General features: G+C 37.9%; 2 protein-coding genes and 1 pseudogene across 2 annotated transcripts; 2 read left to right on the top strand and 1 right to left on the bottom strand.

Annotated features, from left to right (window-relative positions):
• Nucleotides 1–6,591: 6,591 nt before the first annotated feature.
• Nucleotides 6,592–9,199, bottom strand: LOC126787252 (deoxyhypusine synthase-like). The gene is given in 7 exon segments (XM_050513166.1): nucleotides 6,592–6,672; nucleotides 6,767–7,002; nucleotides 7,089–7,194; nucleotides 7,456–7,542; nucleotides 7,633–7,762; nucleotides 7,764–7,932; nucleotides 9,190–9,199. Coding segments are annotated over 7 exon segments (819 nt in total).
• A 3,340-nt stretch (nucleotides 9,200–12,539) lies between these two features.
• LOC126787251 (uncharacterized mitochondrial protein AtMg00310-like) lies at nucleotides 12,540–13,028 on the top strand. Its single transcript, XM_050513165.1, has one exon. The coding sequence runs from the start codon at nucleotides 12,540–12,542 to the stop codon at nucleotides 13,026–13,028; it is 489 nt and encodes a 162-aa protein (XP_050369122.1).
• Nucleotides 13,029–19,222: 6,194 nt separating this feature from the next.
• LOC126788625 (O-fucosyltransferase 1-like) lies at nucleotides 19,223–23,995 on the top strand (annotated as a pseudogene).
• Nucleotides 23,996–27,716: the final 3,721 nt, after the last annotated feature.

Here is a 27,716-nt window from a genome sequence, read left to right as displayed (position 1 = left end):
ATTACTGTATAAATACACATCCAATACGTATTTATGTACGAGTACATACTGTTTTACGTATTTTTGTACGTATAAATACTATTCAAATGTACGTACTATCTCAGTAAATAATAATTACTGAATTACCCATCCAAAATTACTTTTTACATTTACTAAAAGTAATTTACATTTACATTTACATTTACCGTACGTAATAAAATTTACATTTACCGTACATAAATCACCTTTTTACATTTACCGTACGTAAAAATAAATTACAAAATTACCCTTCGGAAACACTGTTCACGCGCCGCCGCACGTGGCGGCGCGTGGGGTGCACGCGCCACCTCCGGCAGGCCGCGCGTAACGCTCACACGCCACTCACTGTGGCAGCGCGTGGGGCACACGCGCTGAGCCTAAGGCCGGCGCGTAGCACGCCACCGCCGCCCCAAAACCATCCTCCTTTCTTCCCCTCTCCTCCCTACGGCCTCACGCCGCCTCCTACTCCCTCCACGCACTCCCACGCACCGCCTAGAGCGGCGGTAACCCCTCTCCTTCATTCCACCTCCGATCTCCAACATCTCCACTCCAAATCATCCAAAAATTCACACAAACATCGCAACAATCAAGCTATACTAATCCCTCACCTCAATCGAAGCTTGAACAGTCGAAATCGCCGCCGATCGTGTCGATTCCTTGCGGAGGTGTGTCACCGCGTCCCCCCCTTCGTTCGTAGATGGTGCAGGGCTTGAGGGTTGATGGAGGTGCACCTGCGTTGCACCCTAGCTTCGTCAAAGGAGGGCGTGAACGGCGGCGGGTGTGTTGCAGAGAACGGAGGAGCTCGATGTCGATCCAGGGAGATGAAGGGAGGCGCGTCTTGCCCCGGAAAGGATGCAGTCGAGCTTGTGATGGAGTGGCGACCGGCGGGGAGAAGCACGGAGCCAAAAGCTCGTCCGATCGTGGAGGGGAAGTTTCTGAAGGAGGGAGTGAAGGTTTCGGGGAGAGAGAAGAGAGGGAGGTGGAGAGAGTGAGGAGAGAGAGAGAGAGAGGGATTTCCACAAATGGAAACCCTAATAAAAAAAAGTTCTTTATATACTCGTTCCCAAAATCGGAAACTAACTTCCGACGTTAATAACTTCCCCGTCCGACGTCTGATTAGAACGCGTCACATGCTCACGAACTCGTATCGACGAGCTCTACAACTTTCGTGATGGAAGTTTTCACAACCGAGCGACGGAATAAAAGTCGATATATACGTTGCGGAAACGTAACGTTTTTCTAATTAAACGTTCCGAGAACGTTTTCCGTTTCTTGTTTCATAATGTCGCAACCAATCCCATTCATTCTAATTAAATTTCACAATTTTATAGATTTCCAATCAAACCAAATATTGTTTGAAAATTAGGGTTATTACAAATATTTCCTTTACTCTTAATTTGGGAACAATTTTATTATTAGTCACGCACTTTCTTCCTCGTCTTATCAATAAAGCCACACGGCGTCCTCGGTCTTTACTTTCTTCGCCCTTCCTTCGAGAGGTGGTGGAGTTTCAGATCATATGCTTTCTCAACGCAAACTCACTAAGCATGGGGGTGACTGCAAGTCTGATCATGATGAGCTCAGAATGGAGGAGCTGGCCTCAGTCCTTCAAAACCCCATCCCTCCTCTACTGATGCCTTCTTATGCAAGCACTCTCAAGAATCCTATCGACCGTTTTCACCAAACCATGATTGAGGAATTTGATTTTTCTGATGCTGATTGTAGCTACTCTGTCGGAAAGCATGGGCAAAATGTCTCATTCTCTGAGAAAGTTCATAACAAAATTGATTATGAGTGGCGTTGTGCTGTGATTGTCAAGCTCATGGGAAAACTAAACTCCACCAACCCTTATGACTTCATGCTTCGTGGACTTCGCAGGAAATAGCAGGTAAGAGGAGGCTGGCAACTTATTGATCTCCCTAATGACTTTTAAATTGTTATGTTCAATTTAGAAGATGATATTAATTATGCTTTGTGTGAGGGTCCTTGGATCTTAGCTGGTCAAACTCTTGTTGTTCGTAAATGGAAGCCTGGTTTCAGTCCTCTCTGTGATTTTATTGGTAAAATGGCGTTGTGGGTTCGAGTTTTTAGTTTGCCTGTTCAGTTCTTCAAGGACTTTACTCTTGAGAAAATTGGTAAAACACTGGGTGATGTGGTTAAGGTGGATAAACTGACTTTAGGCCAGTCCAGGGGAAAATTTGAAAGAGTTTGTATTGAGGTTGATTTAAGTAAACTATTAAGGCCTTTTGTTGAGGTTGAATCCATTGCTTATAATGTGGTATACGAGGGTATATCTCTTATCTGTTTTGAGTGTGGCTGCTTCGGCCATTCTAAAGACAAATATCCCACTCTGAAAAAGGATTTTGTTCCTGCAACTTCTCCTAATGCTAATTCTGTTTCTACTGATTCTGTCATGAATAGTGTGGATCATTCTGAGCCTAATTTGAGTTTTCAGCATGGGGGTGTTCTAAAAGATGATATGGGGCCTTGAATGTTTATGTCTTATAAGAAAAAGAAGTCTAATGCGAACTCCAGTAGTAAGAAGGTTGACTATGGTGGTTCTCGATTTGATGTGTTGCAGAAGGACAATTATAATGATGTTGATGCTAATGACTCCAAAATGACTAATTCTGACCCTGTTCTTGATGTAGCACCAACTATTGTGAAATTAGGGAACAATTTCCAGGAAAAGAGAAATAAATTTCTACCAAGTCCTCCTAAGCATAATCAATCTTCTGAGAGTTTGAAGCCCACTCATTTGGCTAATCGCCTTGCTTCCAAGTCTTCTCCATCAAAAGTCAAGTTGCCACCTAAAGTTTTTATGCAAGATGTTTCACATGTGGGTGAACATAGTGGCACAAAATCTGGAAAATTGCTCCAAAAAGTGAATAAAGGTTCATCATCAAAAAAAAATTCATATCCTTAAGGAACTTTCCTTTAAGGGTGTGAGTTTTGGTGGTTTGGGTAGTGGATTTGATGCTAATTTTGGGCACTCATCTCCTGAGGACTTTTATGTTAAAACTGGTAAGGATTCTTCTCTTGTTGGAGACTCTGACTCCTTTATCGAAAATGTTTTTGCTGAAAATGGCGAATTCAACTGTGATGATAATAATCATAATATGTCTTCTCTTTCTGGGGAAGATATGATTGATACTTGATTGGGGTTTGTGAGCCTAGAGTTTCTTTTAATAAAAGCTTGGTTTGCTTTGGAAAAAACTGGTTTCACTGATTATAGAGTGGTTAAAGCTAGAGATTTTTCTTGTGGGCTTTGGCTAGTGTGGAATAAAAACAAGGTGCATATTAATTTTATTGACGATAATTTTCAGTCTATTACAGTGTTTGTTCAACTCCCTGGTAAACCTAAATGGATGCTTACAGTGATTTATGCTAGTCCTAATCATACCTCTCGACCTTCTCTTTGGGTTTACTTGGATCAACTTATTACCACTCATGATGTTCCTTGGATTCTGAAAGGTGATTTCAATGAGCTTGTTTCTTGTGCTGATAAAAGTAGTGGCTCTCTAACTGGTAGATTTGGTGGCTTGAGAGATTGGATCAATAGAAATGCTATGGTGGATATGGGGTTCATTGGTTCTCGGTTTACTTGGAGCAATAATAAAATTAAAGAAACACTTGACATAGCTTTTTGTAATGTTTCTTGGAGAGCTATTTTTAGTGAAGCCTATGTTCAACATTTTCCTAAAATTAGATCTGATCACTGTCCCATTTTGCTACAGTTGAAGTCTAATAATTTTGTCAACTGTACTGCTTGTCCTTTTCGGTTTCAAGCTATGTGGTTTTCCCATGGAAAATATGTTAAGTTTATTTCTTCAACTTGGAATAGCTTGTCTGGTGATTTTCATTCCAAGATGTGTTCTCTTTCAACTGCCCTGAGGAAATGGAATAGAGATGTCTTTGGTCATTTGTTTCAAAGAAAGAAGAAATTGCTTGCTAGATTTGGTGGAATGCAAATGGCTTGCTAGATTTAGTAACCATCATAGTCTAATACTTATGATGGTTTGTTTGATAAAGCTCAGGTAGATTAGCTAGTTGGAAGAGTAAGACTCTTAGCCTTGCTGGTAGACTCACTTTGATCCAATATGTTACTTCTACCATCCCATTTTATGCCATGTAGACTATTAGATTTCCCATCAGTTTTTGTGAGAAGATTGATAAGTTAAATCGAGATTTCCTATGGGGGGACACTAAGGCTAAGAAGAAGGTTCACTTAATCAGTTGGGATACTGTTGTCAACCTAAGTCCATTGGGGCCTTGGTATTAAAAAACTTATGAGATGAATCAAGCCATGTTGGCTAAGGTCAGTTGGAGACTTCTGCAAAAGGATGTTGGTCTATGGGCTATTATGTTTCAGAAGAAATATTTAAAGGATATGGACATCACTGATCATGATCTTTGTGCTCCTTCTTATTGCTCTTCAGTTTGGAGAAGTATTTCCCATGATGCTCATTTATTTAGGAAAAATCTTAAGTGGAGAGTGGGGAATCGTAAAAAGATTAATTTCTGACATGATGTGTGGGTTGGTTTTCTACCTCTTGTTGATTGTGCTCTTTCTTATGCTCCTATTGATCATAATGCTCTGTTTTATGACTTCTTGTGTGATTATGGGTGAAATATTCAGCTTTTAAATTCTATGATGCCTTCTTATAATGTTCTTCAAACTGTTAATGTTCTAACTGGTTTTTGTGAGGATGCTTCTAACCAACTTATTTGGGGGCCTACTTCTAATGATTGTTTCTCTGTCAAGTCTGCTTACAACTCTCTTTTTGAGATAAATGACGCTTAAAACCCTATGTGGAGATTTGTTTGGAAGGTGAGTTGTCCTCCCAAACTGAAAACTTTTCTTTGGTTTGTGATTCAGAAGAAAATTATAACTAATGTTCAAAGAGCTAGAAGAAGGTTTACTACAATTGCTATCTGGCCTATTTGTAACTCTGTAGATGAAAGCCTCCTTCATCTTTTTAGAGACTGTTGCAGATCTAAGCTATTTAGAATTGTATGAGTCCTCCTGTTTCAATTGCTAATTCATTTTCTCTTGATTGAAATGGCTGGTTGGTGGCCCAGCTCCACTGCCATTTGAAAGTCAAGAATAACATTTGGTGGTGCAATATTTTTGTCTTTGTTTGCTGGTTTATATGGAAGTGGAGAAACAAGTGTGTTTTTGATACCTCCTTTATCATGCATGTTTACACTGCTAAAATCATCTGGGATTATGCTGAAGAGTGGAGCTGCTCTCTAAGCAAGGCTAAAATGAGTTCATTTTATAGTTATAGTATGCTTTCCTGGTCTAGGCCTCCTACTGGTTGGTATAAGTTGAATATTAATGGCACCATAAATTCTAACTCTGGGAAAATTGGTGTTGGAGGGGTAATTAGAGATCAGTATGGGCATTGGATTCATGGTTTTCAAATGAAATTGGGGATTGGGGAGATTTTAGATGATGAGGCTTAGAGCTTATTTTTTGGTCTGAAACTCATTGCCAAACATTACAGTGGAAATGTTGAAATTGAGTCTGACTCTGCCATTCTTATCCAACTTATGCAACGGGATACCACTTCTATGCATCCTCTTGGATCCCTACTTGCTAGTTGTGCTTCTATGATTTCCAAACTACAGAATGTGAAGCTCTCTCATATTTTTAGAGACTGTAACATGGTTGCTGATGCCTTGGCCAAAAAGAGTATTTCTTATGAGTTGGGACTGATTGAGTTTGTTGATCCCCCTGCCCATGCTGCATAAGTTTTTTTGGACGATTTGGCCAATGTTGCTAAATGTAGGCACACAGAAGCCTGCGTTAATATTTAGTCTTTGTGTTTTTTGTTTCGGCCTTTTAGGTCCCATTTGTAACAAAAAATAAATAAAACCACACTCGTCCATTTTTACACCTCTTTTGTTTTATTTTCTTTTTTCCATATGTCTTGTTTTTGTGAACAACACTTCTCTACACATAGATGATTAAATTAGTTTTCTTCTTTTCTTTAGGAAGTTAGTATAGAGTTGTGTATCAACACATGCTATAAAGCGTCATCATTATCAAACACAAATTGTCCTCTTTGATCAGACCCAAAAAAAAAAAACAAAGGTCCTCTCATTGAGTATTAAGATGTCCAATTGGCTCAAGTACTGGAGCACCTGTACCACAACTTCAACAAAACGTGAGATTTAACAAGTTCATCAGCTTCTCAGTTTCCAAATGCCGAATTGATAATTGCATCACAATGACTGAAAGTTTGCTTTAATATCAGTGGCTTGTCCCTACTTGAAGTGAGATGGTGGAACAACTTCAGTAAAAACCTGAGACTTTAAGAAAGATACAGATAAGAATTCAGCTCCTCATTCATATAGGAATAACAATGCAATGGTAAATCGTTTACACCTAAGAGTAAATGCCACCAGTTTGTCATCTCAGTTTCCAAGGGCATACAGCAAAACAAGCGTGCACTAATATTGGCCGAAAAAAAGTTTGCAATTTCAATGAGACGGTTTTACCTAATCCTACATTAGATCTTACTAACAGCACAACCTCAAAATGGCAATCACCAGCAAGTTAGGAGGTTAATCATGACAGAGTATAACTTTCTTAGCAGATGTCTCGGCCACCAGAAAGGGGAAAGTAATCGTTGCATCACAGTGCACCTGGTTCAATTAATGAAAATGCGTATAAATACGATGCAAGAAACCAAACTAAACAGGCAATTTGCAAAGAAAAGAATGGCTATTACTAACATACCTTGATAGCTTTAGCAGAACCCCGTATTTTCCCCCAGGATACAGCCTCATCAGGACGAGTTCCAGAATCGCTGCCATCATACTCTTGTGCAGTATTAACGAACACAGCATAATCTGCACCATTCAGCATCATATTGGCATTGCATGTGTGATGTTTGGGCATGCCTCCTCCAAGGATGATCATTCCAATCTTCCTGAGACCGGCATGTACAACTTCACCATTCATGGCCCTAATATCTGTTCAAAGCGCATACTATTTTGTGAGTTCATTTGTCAAGCTGCTAACTCTACTAGATGCAGAGACAAGGTGACAAGCACCATACCTTGCACTACATCAACAACGAGACCTGGGCTGCGGAAAGAATGGAAGTACATCATATCTCCCAATGATCCATCTGTTATGGATGGACAGTAAACAGTGACATTGTTCTGGAACAAAATCCAAAAAAGAAATATCATCAATTTTTTATGCACATACAACGGATTCAGTAAAGTAAAGTCCTTAAGTTGAACCTAGAGGCTGCATTCTAACCATTTCTATTCAAACAACTCAACTGATTACAATGCCACAAAACTATTGATCCATGAATGTCTTCACCCAATCAACTTTACACTTCAAACCGAGTAAACAATACCAGCATATAAGCCTAAGAGCTATAGAAAAAGCGCTTGAATTTGGTTTAAACTTGCCTTGTATGCCCAGTAAAGGTACGATCTTTGGTCATTGATCTCCTTCCCCAAGCGGGCAATCAGTTTAGATGGCGTCCACAACACATTCTGCTAACACAAAACATCCAATCACAACCCAAAACCATTAAATTTCCCAACAAAAACGCAATTTAAAATAAGACAATAGCACATGCATGCCTCTTCAATTTGCTCCTTCAACATATGATCAAAGATCGGTATGATCCAATCTTCAAATTTACAATAGTTGTCATTAGGAACCGGCAAATTACCGATACGATTCAACCCTTTCGACCTTAACTCCTCCCCCCAATTCGCCTCTATAAGTCGGCGCAAGGCACTTGATAAGATCCTCCTCAATGTCACCAGCCGTAGTAACCACCACGTCCACCACATTGCGCTCAACCAAGTACCTAAACACATCTTTCAGCCCAGACGAAACCAAAATCGAAGTGAATGTTGGAAAAATAGTGAATTTCACTATTTATTCTAAACCAGTTTAATTAAATGAATTTGAGTGACTTGAATACCCACTATTTTCATAAAAAAGCAAACAATAGGCAGAGAAAGAATGGTATTAAGGGGCTCTTTGACAAGAATGGGGTGTGGTGTATGAGAGAAAATGAGTTGGAAAATATTGTGTTAGGTTACTACAAGGAGCTCTTTACTTCAAGTAATCCTTGTGATGATAATTTGTTCACACATATTTTCCCTCATGTAGTCTCGGAGAGCATGAATTTGGAGTTGATTAAGGAATTCTCGGAGGAGGTTTTAAGAGCTTTAAAGCAAATGCATCCACTCAAGGCTCCGGCCCTGACGGGGTTTCTCTCATTTTCTACCAGTATTATTGGTTATAAAGCATGGATACGGCAAAATATAGGTATGTTTGTATCGTACCCGTACTAAATATGGGTACGGTCTAGATACACCATATACACGTATCTATTGATGAAAAAACGTATCATAACTATGTAGTGCACAGTCAACTCATCAGATACGGTCCGGATACGATATGGATACAATCAAGGTTAAAATTGTCATTTAAAGGTTGATAAAACCTATTATCTTCTACTTCCTTCAGTCGTTTCATTATTTTGAAGAGAGAGAGAGTTGATACCGAGAGTCCGAGACTTCACCCCGTAAAGAATTCCCTTCCCCTTCGATTCCGAGCAAAACGCCAGAACCTCATACTCTCTCTCTCTCTCTCTCACCGGAAAAAGGTACGACTCTTACTTGTTTGTTATGTACATGGAGGACAGATCAGAACTTGTTTGTTATGTAGGAGTATAGGACAGATCGGAACTTGTTTGTTACTGGAAAATGATTCTTACTTATTGTTATGTTCATGTTGGACAGATCGGAATTTGTTTGAGCTTTGCGGCACCCCATTGAATCATCTTACAACTGTTCGGGTACTACTCTAAGCCTCTAACCAGTAGTATAATCAATTTAGTATGTAATTAGTGTAGCATATTAGTGTATCCATCTTGTGCTTCAAAAATGAGTTTCCTTTGATTGAGTGGATAACTACCAGCTAGGATATTTGTCGATTAGGGAATTGGTTCTTGACTTCTTGCTTTGATTTTATAGTGGGTTATCATAGAATATCAAGGTCTGCACAATATAGTTGGTCTTCAAGAAAACATTTGTGAAAAGGGACGAAAGTAAACATCTGAATTTAATGTGCTAACTTCATACGTATTTTTCATTATATATGGAACACTTTTAACTTTTAACCTTGTCCCATGTCTTTTAGAATAATCTTTCATCATTTATATAATTAATAGTTCAATACAAATGAATGATTCATATATTCAATTGAATACAAAATGAGTGGTATGTCGTCTGCTAACTCACCTGTGGGTGAGGATGAAGGTGGTGTTGGAGATAATAACAAGGGTTCTCCCTTGTGGCAATATGTAACAATTATCAGTGAAACTAAGAAGGGACAAGGTGGGAATTGTGAGTGGAAGTGTAGTTTTTGTGGGATAAAGTTCCATGGGTCACATTATAGAGTGAAGCAACATCTTCTTAAGATAAGTGGCAAAGTGATTAGAATATGTCAAAAGATCGGTGATGCTAAGCATATAGAGCTTACGACTTTGATGGAATCACATGAGTTAAGTCAGAAAATGGTCGGACCCCTAAACTAGTTCATCTCCATTCATCAAGCAAGGAAGGTTCTTCGTGTGGAAGTACATTTAGAGTTGGGCTAGATTTGCTTGATGATATAGTGGTAGACACTTTTAAGAAGAGGAAAAGAGTGAGTGGACCGCTTGAAAAAGCGTTCAATAATGGTGCTAGAGAGCAATTAGAGGTGAAATAACAAGGATGTTTTATATCGGTGGCTTGTCTTTTAATCTCGCCAAGAATCCTCACTACATCCGTGCATTCAACCGGGCATGTGCTTGTCCGATTGCTGATTATCGTCCACCCGGTTACAATGCAATGCGGACAACTCTTCTAGAGAAAGAAAGAAACCACATTGAGAGGTTGTTAGAATCGATTAAGCTCACATGGAATGCAAAGAGGGTTAGTGTGTGTAGTAGTGATGGGTGGTCCGACACTCAAAGAAGACCACTTATTAATGCCATGGCAGTTTGTGAGAGTGGACCTAGTTCTTGAGGGCTGAAATTTGTGAAGGAGAATCCAAAGACAAGCACTTCATTTCAGACTTGCTCATTGATACTATCTTGGAGATCGGTCCACAACATGTAATCCAGGTAATCACTGATAATGCAAGCAATTGTAAGGCTGCAGGAGCTATTATTAATGCTAGATTCCCACATATATTTTGGACTGCATGTGTGATGCATACACTTAACCTTGCTTTAAAGAACATATGCACATCTAGCTCAATTGTGTCTAGGGCAGCTTATGATGAATGTAATTGGATTAGTCAAATTGTGGATGATGTGTATTTTATTAAGAATTTCATCATGAACCATGGTATGAGGTTGGCTATGTTCAATCAACATTCTTCATTGAAGATGTTATCGGTTACCGAGACACGTTTTGTATCCATTGTTATAATGCTTAAGAGGTTTAAGAAGATTAAGCAAAATCTACAATGCATGGTAATTAGTGATGAATGGGATAATTATAAGGATGATGATGTGGGAAAAGCAACGGCGGTGAGTGATTACATTATAAGTAATGAATGGTGGAGGAAAATTGACTATATCTTTTCCTTTACATTACCTATATATGCGATGCTTAGAAGATGTGACACGGATGAGCCATGTCTTCACAAGGTATATGAGTGGTGGGATACTATGATTGAAGAAGTGAAGGTGGCTATCTATAAGGAAGAATGTAAGGAATATGAAGAGGAGTCTCCATTTTACAATGTGGCGTATTCCATTTTACTTGCAAGATGGACCAAGAGCTCCACACCTCTTCATTGCATGGCACACTCATTAAACAAGGTACATTTGAATTATATATTTGAGTTTTAGTTTTACATTTCCAATTACAACTTTCAAATGTTAATTGTGTGTTGTGATTTATATGAAATATATAGATATTATAATATGAAATATCTTAATGGAGGTCCTAATCGTATTCCTCCACATCAAGATAGTGAGATTGCAAAAAAGAAAAAAGAATGCCTCAAGAAGTACTTTGCTAATGAAGATGAGAGGAAGATGGTTAATGAGGAGTTTGCCTCTTTTTCGACATGCATGGATGAGTTTGCAAGTAGTGATTCCATAAATGATAGAGGTAAAATGGACCCTATAAAATGGTGGATTGTTCATGGTTCTACCACACCAAATATCCAAAAGCTAGCCCTAAAATTATTAGGGCAACCTTGCTCCTCTTTAAAGAGCCGAAGACTTGGTTTTTGTTCATAACAATCTTCGGCTCCTCTCAAGAAGAACTTCACAATACAAAAATGGGGATATGTGGGATATTGGAGGAGATGATTATGAGACAATGGTTAATGTGAATGGTGGCATGCTTGAGATTGCAAACCTCTCCCTTGATGAACCAGACTTGGAGGGTGTAATATTTGACAATGAGGATGAAGATGATTGAAGAGAGGAAGACATCACATTCTATATATCATGTTTAGTACTTCTTATTTTTTATTTTGCTTGAACTTATTAAGTAGTTAATTCATGGAGTTATTAAGTAGTTATGTTTATTGTGAAATTGATGGGATTTAGAATTGCTTGTTTTTGATCAAATTTTAGAATTTATTATATATATATATATTAAATATTATTTTACAAAACGTATTCAAAACGCTACATACTAGAAAATAACGTATTCCCGTATGATGTCGTACCCGTATCCATATCTCGTACCCGTACTGGTGCATCATATGTTATTGGAGCTTGGTTGGCAAGGATGTGACAGCTGCAATCAAGTGCTTTATGGGCTCTGACAGTTTGCTGCGGCAGGTTAATAAGACTAATGTTACCTTGATCCTGAAGGTGAAAGACTTGGAGTTTGTGATGCAGCTAAGACCGATTAGTCTATGTAATGTGATCTACAAGTTGGGGTCTAAATGTTTAGCTAATCGGCTTAAGCCTTTGCTTCAAAATGTTATTTCTCATAATCAGAGTGTTTTTGTGTCAGGGAGGCAAATTGCCGATAACTCTCTTCGAAGGTCTCTTGCTTTTGAGATGTCTAATTTCCTAAACGTCAATATGGCTCGGGACATGGTTTCGGTGCGTTAAAGCTCGATATGAGCAAGGCTTACGATAGGGTGCATTGGATGTTTACTGAGTCGGTCATGAGGAGTATGGGTTTCCATAGCAGATGGGTGTAGTGGGTGATGAGTTGTGTACGAATTGTATCTTACTCCTTTGTTCTTAATGGAAAGCCTAGGGGTAAGTTGTATCCTTCAAGAGGCCTAAGGCAGGGGGACTCTATTTTGCCTTATCGTTTTCTATTGTGTGCGGAAGGATTATCTTGAATGTTGACTTATGTGGAGGAGAGAGGCTTTGTGAGGGGGGTTAAAGTTGCTATGGGGGCGCCGATAGTTAACCATTTATTTTTTGCCGATGACTCTTTTATTTTTATGAGGGCAGTAGGTACATTTCCAAAAGAGCAGTATTTTGTTTTCGAAGAATGTGGATATGATCGAGCAGCTAACCTTAGCAGCCACGTTGGGAGTTGAACAAGTTGCTAAGCATTCCAAATACTTAGGCCTCCCTACTGAGATTAGGTACTTGAAAAGTGAGGCTTTTAGTTATATCTCGGAGAAGACTAGAGTTAAAATGAAAGGTTGGAAGGATCAAATGCTCAGCATGGTAGGGAAAGAGGTAATGATCAAGTCGGTGGTGCAGACTATCCCGACGTATGTGATGAGTGTGTTTGAGATTCCAAAGCCCATTTGTCAAGAGCTTCATAGAGTGATGGCTGAGTTTTGGTGGGGTGATACAGATAATGGTAAGAAGATACATTGGATGACTTGGGATCGTATGTGTCAATCGAAAGAGGAGGGTGGGCTAGGTTTTCAAAACATGGAGCTTTTTAATCATGCTCTGCTTGCCAAACAGGTTTGGAGGTTGCTTCACCAACCAGAGTCATTCGTTTTCCGAACTCTCAAGGCAAAGTACTTTTAGGCAAGCTCTCTCTTTCAAGCTGAGTGTGGTAAAAATGCCTCGTACGTTTGGCAAAGCTTAATGGAAGGGACAAAGATGTTGATGAAGGGGCTGAGGTACCAAGTACGAACGGGGCAAAGCATATCAGTGTAGAATGACCCATGGCTACCCAAGCCATATTCGTTTCATCCCCTGCTAGGGCCGGTGGAGGGTTAGAGGATTTGAGGGCGTGTGATCTCATTGATCTGGACGGTTTGGGGTGGATGGATGAGTGGCTTGATGAGTTGTTTGATAGAGATGATGCTGACATGATTCAGAGAATTCCATTTAGCACTCGTAATGCTTTGGATCGTTTTGTTTAGCATTTTGATAGACATGGCCTCTATAATGTGAGGAGTGGCTATCACATTGCTTGGTGTGTTATGGTTGAGACTAGGGGGTCTTCATTAAATCGGAGAGGGTTGGATAAGTTCTGGAAGATGGTGTGGAATGTTACAGTCCAACCAAAAATCAAAGTTTCATCTGGAGATTGGCTCATAACATTATGCCTACTCGGGTGGAGCTTTCCAAGAAGCATGCTAGATTAGATGACGTTCTCTGCCGTTTCTCTCAGTGTATGATGAGTCCTCTTTGCACTTGGTGAAGGAGTGGCAAGTGATTGCATGTATGTGGCTTGCGAGTCCACTAGGGTTATGTGCTTGGAATGTTACTGATAGGAGCACAAATTGTGACGTTCTTAATGCGTTTATATCATATTCTTACTCTTTGTTACCTCTTATTTAGTATGTTTTAGTTTCTTTTGTATGAATAATTGTCTAGGTAGAGCTTATATTGATTATGAGTGAATTGATGATGAAATCGTGCCAAGTGTTAAGAATCCTTGTGGAAATATGATTCCTTGTTCGAGTAGGATTCATCCTTTCGTATTTCTTTATTTCTAACGTACTTATTCTTATTAGGAAATACAAATCCATGTTGGAGAAGGAAAGCAATCCTAGTTCCACAAGGAAAGAGAAGAAGATACACTTAAAAGTCCAATCCATGTAAGAATCAAAATGCTGTCAAGATTCGTAGTCCAACTTTGACGGGCTCCCCTGGATAGCTCCGATGGAGTTATAAGACGTACCTTATATGGATAGAAATCTGTATGAGTCTAGTTTCTGTAGGATTTGGAATCAAATCAATATCTTATTCTTACAGGGAGATATGACCGAATCATTACTCGGAGGTCCAGTGAGCTCGACGGAATTATCTCAGCCATTGTTTGCTTTTGATCCAAGGGCTATGAGGGAAACTTGGGACCTTGTTTCTCCTGCATATAAAGCACAAATATGTATCAGAATCTCCAGAAATCCCTGCACCAAAGAATGTCAAAGAAGGCATGCAGCAAATTAAATGAGAAGAGGCAAGAAAGTCAAAGAAGGCATGCAGCAAATTTAATGAGGAGAGGTAAGAAAAATCAAACATGGCTGCAACAATTAAGACTTTTGCTGCCTCCCTAATTCAAAGGAAGAAATTTGTGCAAAAGACATCAGCATTAAAGGAGGAAGAAGATATGCAATTAATGCAAAAGATATGCAATCCTTATAGAAATCAGAATTCTGGCCGTGCAGATCATCCAACTTTGACGGGCTCCCTTGGACAGCTAAAAATTATTGAGAAAATTCATGATATATGGATGAAAAGCCACGGAAGTCTAGTTGAAATTTCCAGTTGGAATCATCTCAATATATATTTTCGAGAGAAAGTTATGGCCACAATAAGGGACAAATGTCAGATTTGCCGAATCTAGGAAACCTCAACCAATTTGGTTTCAACTTTGTGGACTTTGTGGCCATCCTCCCTTGGGTTTCTTCCTATATATATAGCACCTCATTTCCACATAAAATGATCATCAACCTTGCACACAAGTATAGCCAAAGCTCTGCCCAAACACTTTCATTCACCAAGAATCATAGAATCCGAATTCACCACCCTTCATCATATTTTCTGTCCAAAGCTTGGGAGCCTAGGATACCATTCTCTTAAAGATCTTGTGCTACCACTGTAAGGAACCTTGGAGGAGAATTATAAAGTGTAACTCTATGATCTTCATGTTTAGTTTTCGGGTTTTTATGTTCTTGTTCTTGGATGATTTATGTTTAGGTTTTGTTAAAGTTATTTTTATTCTTGTCTATGAGATATTTGTAATTTTCGAATGACATGATGAATTAAGGTTTTCTATTTTTATTCAATGATTTTAGGTTTTATGCCATGAGTTTCAATTTATGTTCTTAATTAATTTTCGGTGTGTTCTTATATTGCATGTGTGATTAAGACAAGTAGTTGATGTCGCATATGTTAATCATTCAAAGTTAAAAACAATTTTGATACAAGTAGTTGATTAATTGTTAGTCCCCTTTGTTCCTCCACCGATTATGATCTTAAGTTCGACATTGGATATGTGCTTTAAACATGTTGATTTCTCTTTGTGATACGTAATTGCATGATGAATTGGTTGTTAGATTTCGTAGCAAGACAAGTAGTTAAGCTCGATAATATCCATGTATTAGGAACCAAGTAGGAACTTGATGCATGATCGAATTTAAGATGAACTATGATACTTACGGCATGAACATAATTGACAGTAGATTTCGTTACCTTTGTTCTTATATTATTTGTTTAGTAATTGCTTATGTGTTGGTTGGTTGATCACATGTATATATTAGTTTAGATTTTATTTTCTGTTTTGATACTGATCCTATATCCCAAAATCTTTAAAATTTTATGAATTCGTTGTTAAATGTTTGTGATTCTTTGCCCTGGTTGGATCCCCGGTTTGTGAACGATATCCTCTTGCTTTATACTACTAACGATGCTTACAGAGTTAATATTGATCTCGAGTAATCGAACCGATCAGTTACTGCTCCTACTATTGAGGATTGGATTCGTGAGGTAATGACGGTGCTTCCAAAGCATCAACTCGAGTTGTTTTTTATTCTTGTTTGGGCTATTTGGGTTGAGTGCAATAAGGTGGTGCGGCAAAGAGGTGTTTTTGATCCTGTGCGTATGGTGTTCTGGGAACAAGGTTTGTTGGTGGAGTATAATAGTCTCAAACCTCCTAAGCATGCTGGTAGTGGGAGTGGGAGACGTATGCATGGTTCATGGAAGTTTCCATTGGCTGGGAGGGTTAAACTTAATTTTGATGGTGCATTTCATACGGGAGGCAGTGGTGGGCTGGAATGATTGTTAGGGAAGCAGAAGGTGGGGTCAGATGTGCATGGTCCAGGCGTTTGAACTTGTTATCTTCTCCTCTCCATGCTAGGCTCTAGCTTGTAGATTTGGCCTCATGGCTATGGTAGAGTAGGGGTGGAGAGAGGTTGAGGTAGAGAGTGATTGCTTGACTTTAGTGGTAGCTTTGAATAAGACTGGCAGTGACATGGTGGAGGTAAGTTCAATATTACAAGACTGTCGTCATTAAATGTCTATGTTTGATTTTATATCGATTTGTCATGTGAAAGTTTGGGGGTATTCAATCCGGATTTTTTAAAATAAATAGAATTATGTGGTTATTTAAAATATCGTCCATACTTATGGGATTATAAACTCATAGAATTTCATGGACTTTATAATGTAAAATATACACACTAGAGTTTAAAAATTGTGTAGCCTTTAGACCAAAGATTTTTATAGAATTTTTCATGGATCGATGTTCATCCTCCATCATTTTTCTTGATTTTCTTTTTGTCTTTTCTTTACCGATTCTTTTTCCTACAACCTAAAATGTTTATTCCTATGATCTCATTTTACAGTTTAGCTGCTAAATTATGAGCTTTTTATTTGGTGCATGCATGGTTTTGTGCAAGGCACAGATGGATGGTGACCTTTTTAATTGTTATTTCCAGATTTTTGTTCTATATATGTATGAGTTTGGTTTCTGTACTTTGTGAACATTCCCCTTCTGCTCATTTTATGTTGATCTTTTTGATTTTTTTTCTTTCTTAAAAGATTGGCCACACAAATACACCACACCCTGCAAAGAAGGGAAAGACTCCTGCCACTGATAAGTCCAAGACACAAACTCTAGAGTCTACTAATGGTAACACTTGCAGCAAGGCATTTGGTTCAGATGAGGCTCTTCAATGTAAGCACTGGTATATGGACAAATACAACTAAAGTACCATCGGAGCAGATCCTATTATTGGAGCAAGTATTTTTGTTGAAAAGCAATTAAGCAAATGATGCAACTCATTCCACTACATCCAAGAATTTGAGGTGAAGTTGTCTCGTGATCATGATTCTATGACATTATATGTATGCTCATATATGGAATTGGGGATGTATTTGTTGTTTAGAGTGACTGATTACGAATGTTGGTTTTACTGTTTTATGAATGGGAAAATTTGATTTTCCAGAATGTATGTTTTTTTATTTGTCTACTTTAAATGCTATAGTAACAACAAGAAATGATGTCTGAAGAAGAAAACAACTACATTATTGAGATGTTATATGGTGTCATAGTTACACTCACACTACATTTATATGTCGTCTGAAACCAATCAAAACAACATTTATGTCACTAGAAGATCTAATTAACCAACTAAAATAGAGTATCAGACAAAAAAATATATGTCGCATCATGTTGAAATCTCTATATGTCACCTAGTAGCCTGTCGCCGTTAGGGCTATCAGGCGACATATAATAGCATATCATGCGACATAAGACTATTTTTCTCATATGTTGCCTGATACACTTTCTAGCGACAGATATTATATGTCGCCTAATATCTATAACGGCGACAGGCTACTAGGTGACATATTTGAATTTTCTCCAGCGACACAACACATATGTCGCCTAAAGACATAATTGGCCTAGTGAATCTATTGCTTCTGGGCAATAAAATTTGGATTGGTGAGGGTATCCATGATTTCTCTTCTTCCTTCCTCTACGTCTGCGGGTTCATGGGCGGGGTGTCTCCTTGCTCCGGTGTTGTGTTTGCGGATGGTGGTGGACATGACCATTATTGGTTATGGGTTTACAATAATACCGCTTATAACAATATGATTGTTGGTTGATGGACATATATAATATGAAATATATGCTGGTTTATTTTGTAATTGCAAATTTTAGCTTGTTTGTAATAGTTTTGATAAATGAAATGTGTTTTTTAATTTTGTAATGAAATGATATGTATTAATGAACTTGTTTTTTTAAAAAATAGAAATAGAAATTGGAGGGAAATGAAAGATGAAATTAGAGGGAAATGAAGTGATAAAAATGCCCCTGAAAATTAGCGGGAGATGAAGCACTAACGGTGTTAATTGATAGAATGAACTAAAATTAAGCTGAAATAGATAGAGGTGGGCAGGTGGCAATGGTTCATAATTCCATTCCAACCAATTCACATACCAACCGTACTAAGTATATTGGTATACCACCAAATTGGTATATAGTACACGGTACAATATACCGTACCATACTTCAAAAGATGGTCAGTATGTGGTACAAGTTTTTCGTGTACCATGGTATGTTGTACCAACCAAAATAAGAGTTTTATGAAAATAAACCCCAATATATGTATTCATGGTGAGTTGAACTTGGTTTTTCATCATGCAAGTTTAAGCCAACTACCACTAGGCTATCATTGCAATTACAATAATTCATACAAAACAATCTATATATTCTTAAAAACTATATATATCTATAAATATTTCAACTGTAGATTTAGTGAAAAATAAATCTACACCGTAGATATTTGTTAAATTTATAATTTTCGGATTTTAACATGTTTAATTTATGACTTTTTACATGGTAATTTGGTTGAGGTTGTATAAAACTTTATATTTGTGTTGTTATTTGTTATTACTTATTTGGATTGAGTCTTTAAATTTTTTAGCCATAAACATATTGGTAAAAGCTCATTACCAACCGTACCAACGTTATTAGTTGGTTTAAATAGTGAATTTTTATGACAATTATATGTTGGTTGATACATGATATTGGAAAAATAAGGTTGACATACCTACTAATTTAGTCCTAGAAATAGAGATTTGAGGTACCAATGCGATATTTTCCAAATGTAAGATACTAAATGTTAGAATAGACAATAGTTGGGTACTGTTTGTTGAATTCATCCTAATGAAAATATAGAAAGAGATAAATATATATCAATCAATTGAAACAGAAATAAAATACAGAGAAATGGATCATATAACGGTTCTTACGGCTGAACCGACCGGACCCGAGCAACACAAGTTTATATATAGGCGGGGAGACTCTGAGAAGAAAGTGTGGACTGTGTCGGAGTTCAAGAGTGAGAGAGACAGAGCTCAACTAGTGTAGCAATGCCAAGGTTGGTAGCTATAAACCTCCACTCCCACAGTCCCACTCTAACTATTTCTGCATAAACCAACTGAATCATGATTTAAAACGCAGAGCGGGGCCTTTTAATCGGCAGCATTGGAGGCAAGTCGGAGGTGGTGGTGGAAGTGTCAAGCTACTCCTCTTCGTCATCGTTGTCCTGTTGATCTGCACCGTTTCCTTGCTCTTTGCCTCCTCCTCCGCCACCAATGGCGGTGCTTCTAAATCTGCCTACCGCTCTCAGGTTAGTTTTTAACATGTTTAAGCAGTAGGTAAGTGCTGATTAGGATCTTTGGTAAGTCATTATTGACCATCATTACTCAGTAGTATTGTTGATCTAGATAATATTGTTGATATTTCGGGGGTAATGGCATCGACGAATCTACCGTTGATGTTTTTGTTTTTCTTTCTGATCATTGAACTGTGTAAAGATTTTCTTTTTGGAAGAGATTGATCAAAATAATTGATCTATCAGAAGTATAATTTTATATAAATCAAGCCAAATTAATCAGGTGAGATTAAGTACTGCATTTGTCTGTGTGAAAACTACTGTATAAAAGAATTGTTCCAGAGTTATCATTCCAAGATGCTTTCAATTATAAAATGCATCTCAACATTCTTAGGAGATTCTACGGTTTACTTTTTGGCGAAGGAGACAGAATTGAAGTAAAGAGTCTATAGGATGTTATATATAATCATGAAACTATATAAGTCTCCAATAGGGAAAGTCTTTAGGCTGTTATATCGTCCTTGTTGTTTACATGTGTCTCGAAAGTCTGATACAAGGAAGATGGTTAAGATTTTCAAAATAGTTTATTCTCTTAGCATGCATATGCAGATCAATGTGGAGGAACTTTGGAGAAGTGCCGACTCTGGAGGCTGGAGACCATCATTGGCTCCGTGATCTGATTGGCCTCGTATGACATTTTTTTTTTCTGATGAATTCTGTTCTAGCAAGAAATTTTAACAAGTGTCTTTTGCTTCTGGTTTTTGTGGTAGCTCCACCAAGTGAGACTAACGGCTACCTAAGTGTGCGCTGTAATGGGGTCTAAATCAACAACGTACTGCGGTTTGTATCGAATCATTTTCCCCTATTTTCTTTTATTCTATATTTCACTCCTGTTCTTACAAGCAAATATTTTCTGTCCCTCTTTCCAATGGTTTAGATCTGTAATGCGGTTCTCCTGCAAGAATAATGAATGCTACCCTTGTGCTCCCCGAATTGGATGCAAACTCATTTCGGGGAATTTATGATGTTGAGAATTTTATCAAGTCATTAAGGTATGATGTTAAAATTGTCGAAAAGATACCTGAAGTTCACAAAAAGGGAAGACCAAGAAGATCAAAGCTGTACAGGTATAAAATCTATGTTTGTTCTCATTACATTTATCAACTGGAAATCACCTAGAAAATGTCAGTAGGTGAAGTATTTGCTCTCTCTTTCTCTAAACTTTGTGTCAGCTTCGACCACCTAGAGATGCTCCTATCAGTTGGTACGTGACAGAAGCTCTTCCAAAAATGAAGGAGCATGGGGTTATCTATCTAACTCCCTTTTCACATCGTTTGGCTGAAGAAATTGACGATGCCGAGTTTCAACGGCTGTGGTGCAGGGTTAACTATCATGCTCTGATATTTAAGCCAAATATTATGAAGTTGAGCCAATCAATAGTTGATAAGCTCCGTGCACAAGGTCACTTCATATCTATACATCTTCGTTTTGAGCTGGATATGCTGGCATTTACTGGGTAAGTTTTTGGTTCAAGAACTGACCAAACAGATTTTCTACCTTTATTGTTAACTCATTTACACTAGTTTATAGTATTCATTAATAGACTAACTAGGCTATTTTCCTATGCATCATTCCAACTATATAGCCTGCATATCCAGGGAAGAGATTTTTTTCCCCCAGTTTCATAAATGAGATTCACATGTTGAGAGATTATGGCTCTGACAACAGCATATATACCTATGTTGCACGGACACGGACACGGCGACACGACACGGAGCGACACGGCGACACGGCAAATCTGAAAAACTCCTCTTTCGACACGGCAAATAAAAAATATTTATATATATTTTTAATACTGTGCAATTTTCCGGGGGTACATTTTCTTTCATAGAAGCTGAAAGTGTGATTCAGGATGCATTTGCACAGTGCATTGGGGGCCTTCTGAGTGTGGTGGTGCAAGAGCTGAAAATGTCAGAATTGAGTGTGTTCACCTGAATTTGCAATTGGGTTCAATAAAAGCTGGGAGTTATAGAACCAGCATGATGCCTGATGCAAGAATGGGATCTATTGATGTTGGAGACCTGTATGCTGAAGAAGTGAGGGATTTTTTGGTGACAATGAATATTCCAGTTGGTGAGGCTAGTGATGAGATGTCACTAGTACAGGTTAGATGTCTTTACAAAGATCCCATTACGAAAGAAATGGTCAATTTGGATGAAGCTGGTGAAGTCACTATCAGAAGGCCCGTAGTAGCTGGGAAACTAGTAGTGTCAATGGAAGTAGACAGGCAACGCAACAGGCTTCGTGCAGCTGAAGTAATGGCTGAGGCCAGAATAGCTGCTGAGAATGGTGACTTAGCTGGTGCAGTTTCCCTCCTGGAGAGCTGTCACCGGGAATTGTCTGAAACTCCTTCTGCACAAGCAGGTGACCGGTTGTGTGTTGCACTTTCAGCCGAGTTAAAGGAGATGCAAGAAAGAATGGGAAACCGTCGTGCATATGAAGAAACAGGAAGGGCTTATGTTTTTATCAGGGTTGAGTTCACACTCATGGCAGAGGGCAACTGCTCGAGGTGATTCCACAGATAGCGCAAGCCTTTTGCAATCTTACCAAACATGAAATGAAGAATGGGATTTGATGCCAAGGTTATCAAAACACATTGTTTGAATCTGAAAACCATATTACCCATCAAGATTTACAGAAGAACATTTGAAGTATATATGATAGAACCTCAATGATTAGGAAAGATCATATACCTGTGCCTTTGCTGAAAGTTCACCAAGATTATCTGCTATTGCAAAGCTTCGATGAACAGCCGACTGCTTATACTGAGTGAGAGGCAGAAAATGGAGAAAATGGTGTTTCTGAAACGAGATTTCGGTTTTAGGATTTTTTTTAATTGTCAAATTGCTGACATGGCGTATTTGTTGCTGACGTGGCGTGTCGGTCAACGTATCCGAAAGTCAACATTTTGCGATACGCCACGTGGCGTGTCCGATACGTAAAAATGCGTATCGTGTCGTATCGGCGTGTCGGACACGGTGACACGCCTCCTCTTGCCGTTTCCATGCAACATAGTTGAGTATATACCATTGAGTATGATGGTTCTGCAGGTGCTTTGATATCTTTAACCGAAAAGAGCAAGAAATTTTGAAGAAGTATCGAAAAGAAAATTTTGCACCAAAGAAGCTCGTGTATAAGGAAAGGAGAGCAACTAGAAAATGCCCATTAACTCCAGAAGAGGTGATATTGTCTTTCTTCTTGATGTTTTTTTCGGTTATGCGGTCCAGATACTTGTTTCGATGATGGACATCAAGAACATTACATCACCCCGGATAGATACTATGTTATCCTGCTATGTTTTGATTTCCACTTTGTGATAGCAGGCCATAGATGCCATTTCCTCTCCATAAATACTAAAGTTTGTCTATTTTGTATACAGGTTGGTCTCATTTTACGTGCAATGGAATTTGACAATTCTACCAGGATATACCTAGCTCCTGGTGAGATATTTCATGGAGCTCTATTCATGAAACCATTTCGTACTTTGTTCCCTCACCTTGAGAACTACAGTTCTGTGGAACACTCAGATGAGATATCAGAGAACACCCAGGAATTATTAGAGTCTGCAGTGGATTACATGGTTTGTCTCCTCTCTGATATTTTTATGCCGACATATGATAGACCGAGCAACTTTGCCAATAATCTCCTTGGGCACCGCCTCTATTATGGATTCCATACCACAATTAGACCTGATAGAAAATCCCTTGCTCCAATCTTCATTGATCGAGAGAAAGGAAGAACAGCAGGTTTTGAAGAAGCTGTTAGGAAAGTGATGCTACAAACAAACCTCGGGGGCCCTCGCAAGTGGATCCCGCCCGAGTCTTTCTATACAAATTCTTGGCTAGAATGCTTCTGTCAAGCATCTCCAGAGAATCCGGCAGATAAATGTCCAGAAGATAATGTCTTGGAAATTCTGAGCAGCCAGTTAAGTCAAGAGAACGAAGATGCGGAATCAAATTCAACATCTGTGACAGATAGATGATACAACAGCTTCAGGATTTCTAGTTGCTTATAGCTCCTTCACCATACTATAGATTAATGAACCTCTTGTGCCCTGAACGGTAACGAATGTTTTTCCACAATCATGCTCTGCCTTTCAGGTGATCATTATACTACTGCATTTGGACAATAGAGTCTGATGTTCATCTAGATCAACAAGTGCCTGATTTCCTGGTTTCACCCTTTTGGTAATTTTAAACTGGCTACTGTCATGGGAATTTGGAGGCAGGATCAGTTTATCTCTGGTTTATATCATTTAAATTTACAGTATTGAGAAAGAGAAGGGCGAGTTGACAATGATCGAAGACTAGAGGACACTATATTTGATCGACTTTGTATAATGATGATCTGTTAGTTGCTCAGTTACTTCATGTCACCAAGATCTCGTGTGATTCTATATTTCTTGACACACCTTGTATGACCAACTTGATCCTATTTTCTATGAAATAGATGAGTTATTGATTTGTATTGTTGTTCGAATGATGATTGACGGGAGAAATTATTATATATACCCGGTACATAGTCCACGTGGCATATCATTTTAATGTAATTAGTTCATTTTTACTGTGTTGGTTTCTGATTGGTTACTCATATTTAAATAATTTTTTACCATTTTCACCGTATACATGCTTACCACACCATGGAGTAATATGATTGGTTGGGTCTAAGTATACAAAATAATTACTCGATTGACGGGTTTAAACCCAATAGTCTAGGGCTGAGCATTTAATCCTATAATTATGATCTTGTCCCTAAATTCGCCGGGACGAGACAAGATCTATGTTTTAAAAATACATATCTCGTCATGTCCCGATCCTATTTTAAAATAACGGGATGTGATCGGGATTAGCTTATTAAGACCCATTCAATCCCGTTCCGTCCCGAATTAATATGAAACTCAAATAACTAGTATATATATATATATACAGTCCCTATCCAAAGTGAAGTTCTAATTTTAGCACACTTTTCGGTCAATTTTTTTCACCATAAGCGATTCAATATTTATGTATGCTATTCAAGATCATCTCTACAAAAATTTCATCTAATTCAGACATCGTTAATGTATTGAAATTAGATTAAATCAATGAATGAATTAAAACTGTTCAACGTGAACCGTTCGTGTAAATCTCAATTTTGAAAACTCAACAATTGTCAAATTAGATGAAACTTTGTAGAGATGATCTTGAATAACATACCTAAATATTGAATCACTTATGATGAAAAAATTTGACCGAAAAGTGTGCCAAAATTGGAACTTCACTATGTAATTTCAGAGTGAAGCTTCACTCTGGATAGAGACTATATATATATATATATATATAGTTTCATCTCAACTATTAAATTGATTAAGAAATATTAGGTTAACAACAACCAGTCAACCACAACTCCGGTAAGAGTTTATTTTTCTTCTCTACGTATTAGGTAAAACATTGTTAATTAAGATATATAGTCTTGATTGATGATCTAGTAATGGATTTAAGTTCAAGATAGGCATCTAAAGTTAATTAGCATGTAGAATTGAACTTGTAATATATATGGTAATTGATTAATTATTTATTTTCACCATGAAATAATTATTGCATTATTTGACAAGTCTCATTTTGATCCCGATCCCAAACGAGATACGGATTTGGCGGAATCACTTTTAAAAACACCTAATTTTGACTCGTCTCTTATTTTAAATTACGGGATGAGATTGAGATTCACCTATTTCTTGCTCGTCCCGGCCCATGCCCAGCCCTTCAATATTCTATGAGAGGGAATGAATTACTTTCGATCAGTGATTGTTCTTGATATATCAAATAATGATGTACTATTTTACTGCTTAATTTTCTCAGTTTTGCATTTTCCAGTATGAATTCAAAACCAGACATAAGTATTTTCTTATTTCCAGGAAAAAGAGGATTAGGCGAATTCTGGATTGAAACCTTAAACCCGGATGGTCCAACAAGCCCAATAGGCCCAACAACTACTACCGCGTTTATTTGAATAGGTCGGTGCTGGATCAGGTTTCGCAATCTATAAATATGCCGACGCGTCTCCATTTTCTCTCACCCTTCCTCTTTACCTCTCTGCTTTTCTAAATTCTAGGGTTCCTCGATTTTATATGAATTTCAATCTGCGATCGCAATGGATTCGAATTCCAGAAAATGCGTCTTCGCTCCGGCCTCTCCTTCCTCCGACCACGTACGACAACGTCTCCAGAAAACGCAGGCGGCGAGACCACGCCCTTGTTTCATCCACCAACCTCGCTGTGAAACCCGGTGGGGATCTTGATCTGGGAAAGTTCGAGAAACACCCAAGGGGCATCGGCATGAAATTGCTGAGTTGTAATGACTATCAGTTGTTTAATGATAGGTTGGTTTTTACTGGTTTTTTTTGACACCTTCAATTTGATCTGTAGTTTTGTTATGGTTATTCAATCTGGCTTATCTCAGCTGACAAGTGCTGCTGTAACTGCCTATGGCTCTCAGGTAAGCACAATTTGGAATGAAGAAAAAAAAAAGATGGTGCTTTTAGAATTGGTATTAGGAGTTGGTTAGCATGTTTAAGTACATCTGATCGAGATAGTAATTTGTTTTTAGGCATAAATAGATATATATACTTAGTACGACACACTCATTTCAGGCGTCTTTTAAGGTTTGAGAGTTTTCCCTTAGCGTCAACCCTCTTTGATTGTGATCTTCCATGGAGATCAGTCTTTTTCTCATCATTTCTGAGGTAACTTCTATTTACTCTTCCCTCTTCTAAGTATCTTATTTCGATATTCTTCTTATCCTCTTTAAGACATGGATCACGGTTCTTTAACTTCGATCCTATCCATTCTTCATGCTTCTCTCATTTAGCGGATTATGTTAAGGAACTTAACGGTGAGTCTTGCCACACAGTCCAATGACTCCAATCAGTCTTTCGCACATACTATTCAGATAGGTGAACGTTGAATCTTACATATGCAACTCTACCATATTACAGACCATAGTATACTTTTTCATTCACGAAATTTGGCAACTAAAAACTTGGGTATTACAAAAGTGAACTTGAATGGAACCAGTAAATTGAAAGAATTGTTTTGTTTGAGAAGTCAATATTAAAGTGATGGTGTAAACGACAACAACACAGCTAAATAGAAGCTCCCCAGCTACAAACAATCTAAATCAATTATATCTAGTTTGGCTTAACTAAATCAGCATATTTAAAATCAGCACTAGTGTATATATTTACATATATTACAGGTTGGTTCGGAGTTCACTATATAATAGAGGTTCATATAGTTGTTTGTCTGATTTATGGCTAGCAATGCTAGTCTTGTAAGTTATCTGGTTCATGGCGAAGACAACAATAATGATTTGACTACTTTTCCAAAGTTTGAGGAATAGCAATCATTTTATACTAACCTAGTCACATCACTTCATTATGGTTCATCAACAACACAGTACATTGTAGTTGGATCCCATGCCCCATACTTTTCCAATTATACATTTTGTCTTCAGGCTCAAGTTATTATATGTACACGTATATATGTGGGATTTTTCTTTTCTTTTAAAATGAGAGAACCATTTATACTTGTGAACTACATTAGGATAATGATCACAAAGGATAATCACTTCAGAGTGGCTACCAGATACTTTTATTGAGTAGTTTTATATGATGATTCTTAAAAATCAACGGTAGTGTTTTGAGAACTACATAAAATTATGCTAGAAAAATCTGATATAAATATAAAAGAGATTCAAAACCTTGAATTGTGAGCGTCATTTAGTAAGTGCACATACGGTATAACAAATTAAATAGATGGTAAAACTATTTTCACATCTCTTTAACTTGACACGAATAATTGCCGAAGTTTTTTGCGACATTGTTTGGCTTGTTCTTAGGAGGGTAACATGTGACAACTCGAAAAAAAAGTTATAAATTAACCCGGGAGAGATTTAAATTTCATCGAATTGAAATAAATCTGGGTATATCATTATCTTGGAACATATAAAACCATATGCTTCCTAGAAAAATACAATAAATATTTTACCATTACTATTACACATTTACACTGAACCTTCTCCATGTGCTGACAACAATGCATAGT

Source organism: Argentina anserina, chromosome 3 (assembly GCF_933775445.1).
Source record: "Argentina anserina chromosome 3, drPotAnse1.1, whole genome shotgun sequence".
Lineage (NCBI taxonomy): Eukaryota > Viridiplantae > Streptophyta > Magnoliopsida > Rosales > Rosaceae > Argentina > Argentina anserina.
This window is presented reverse-complemented; position numbering and strand designations above follow the sequence as displayed.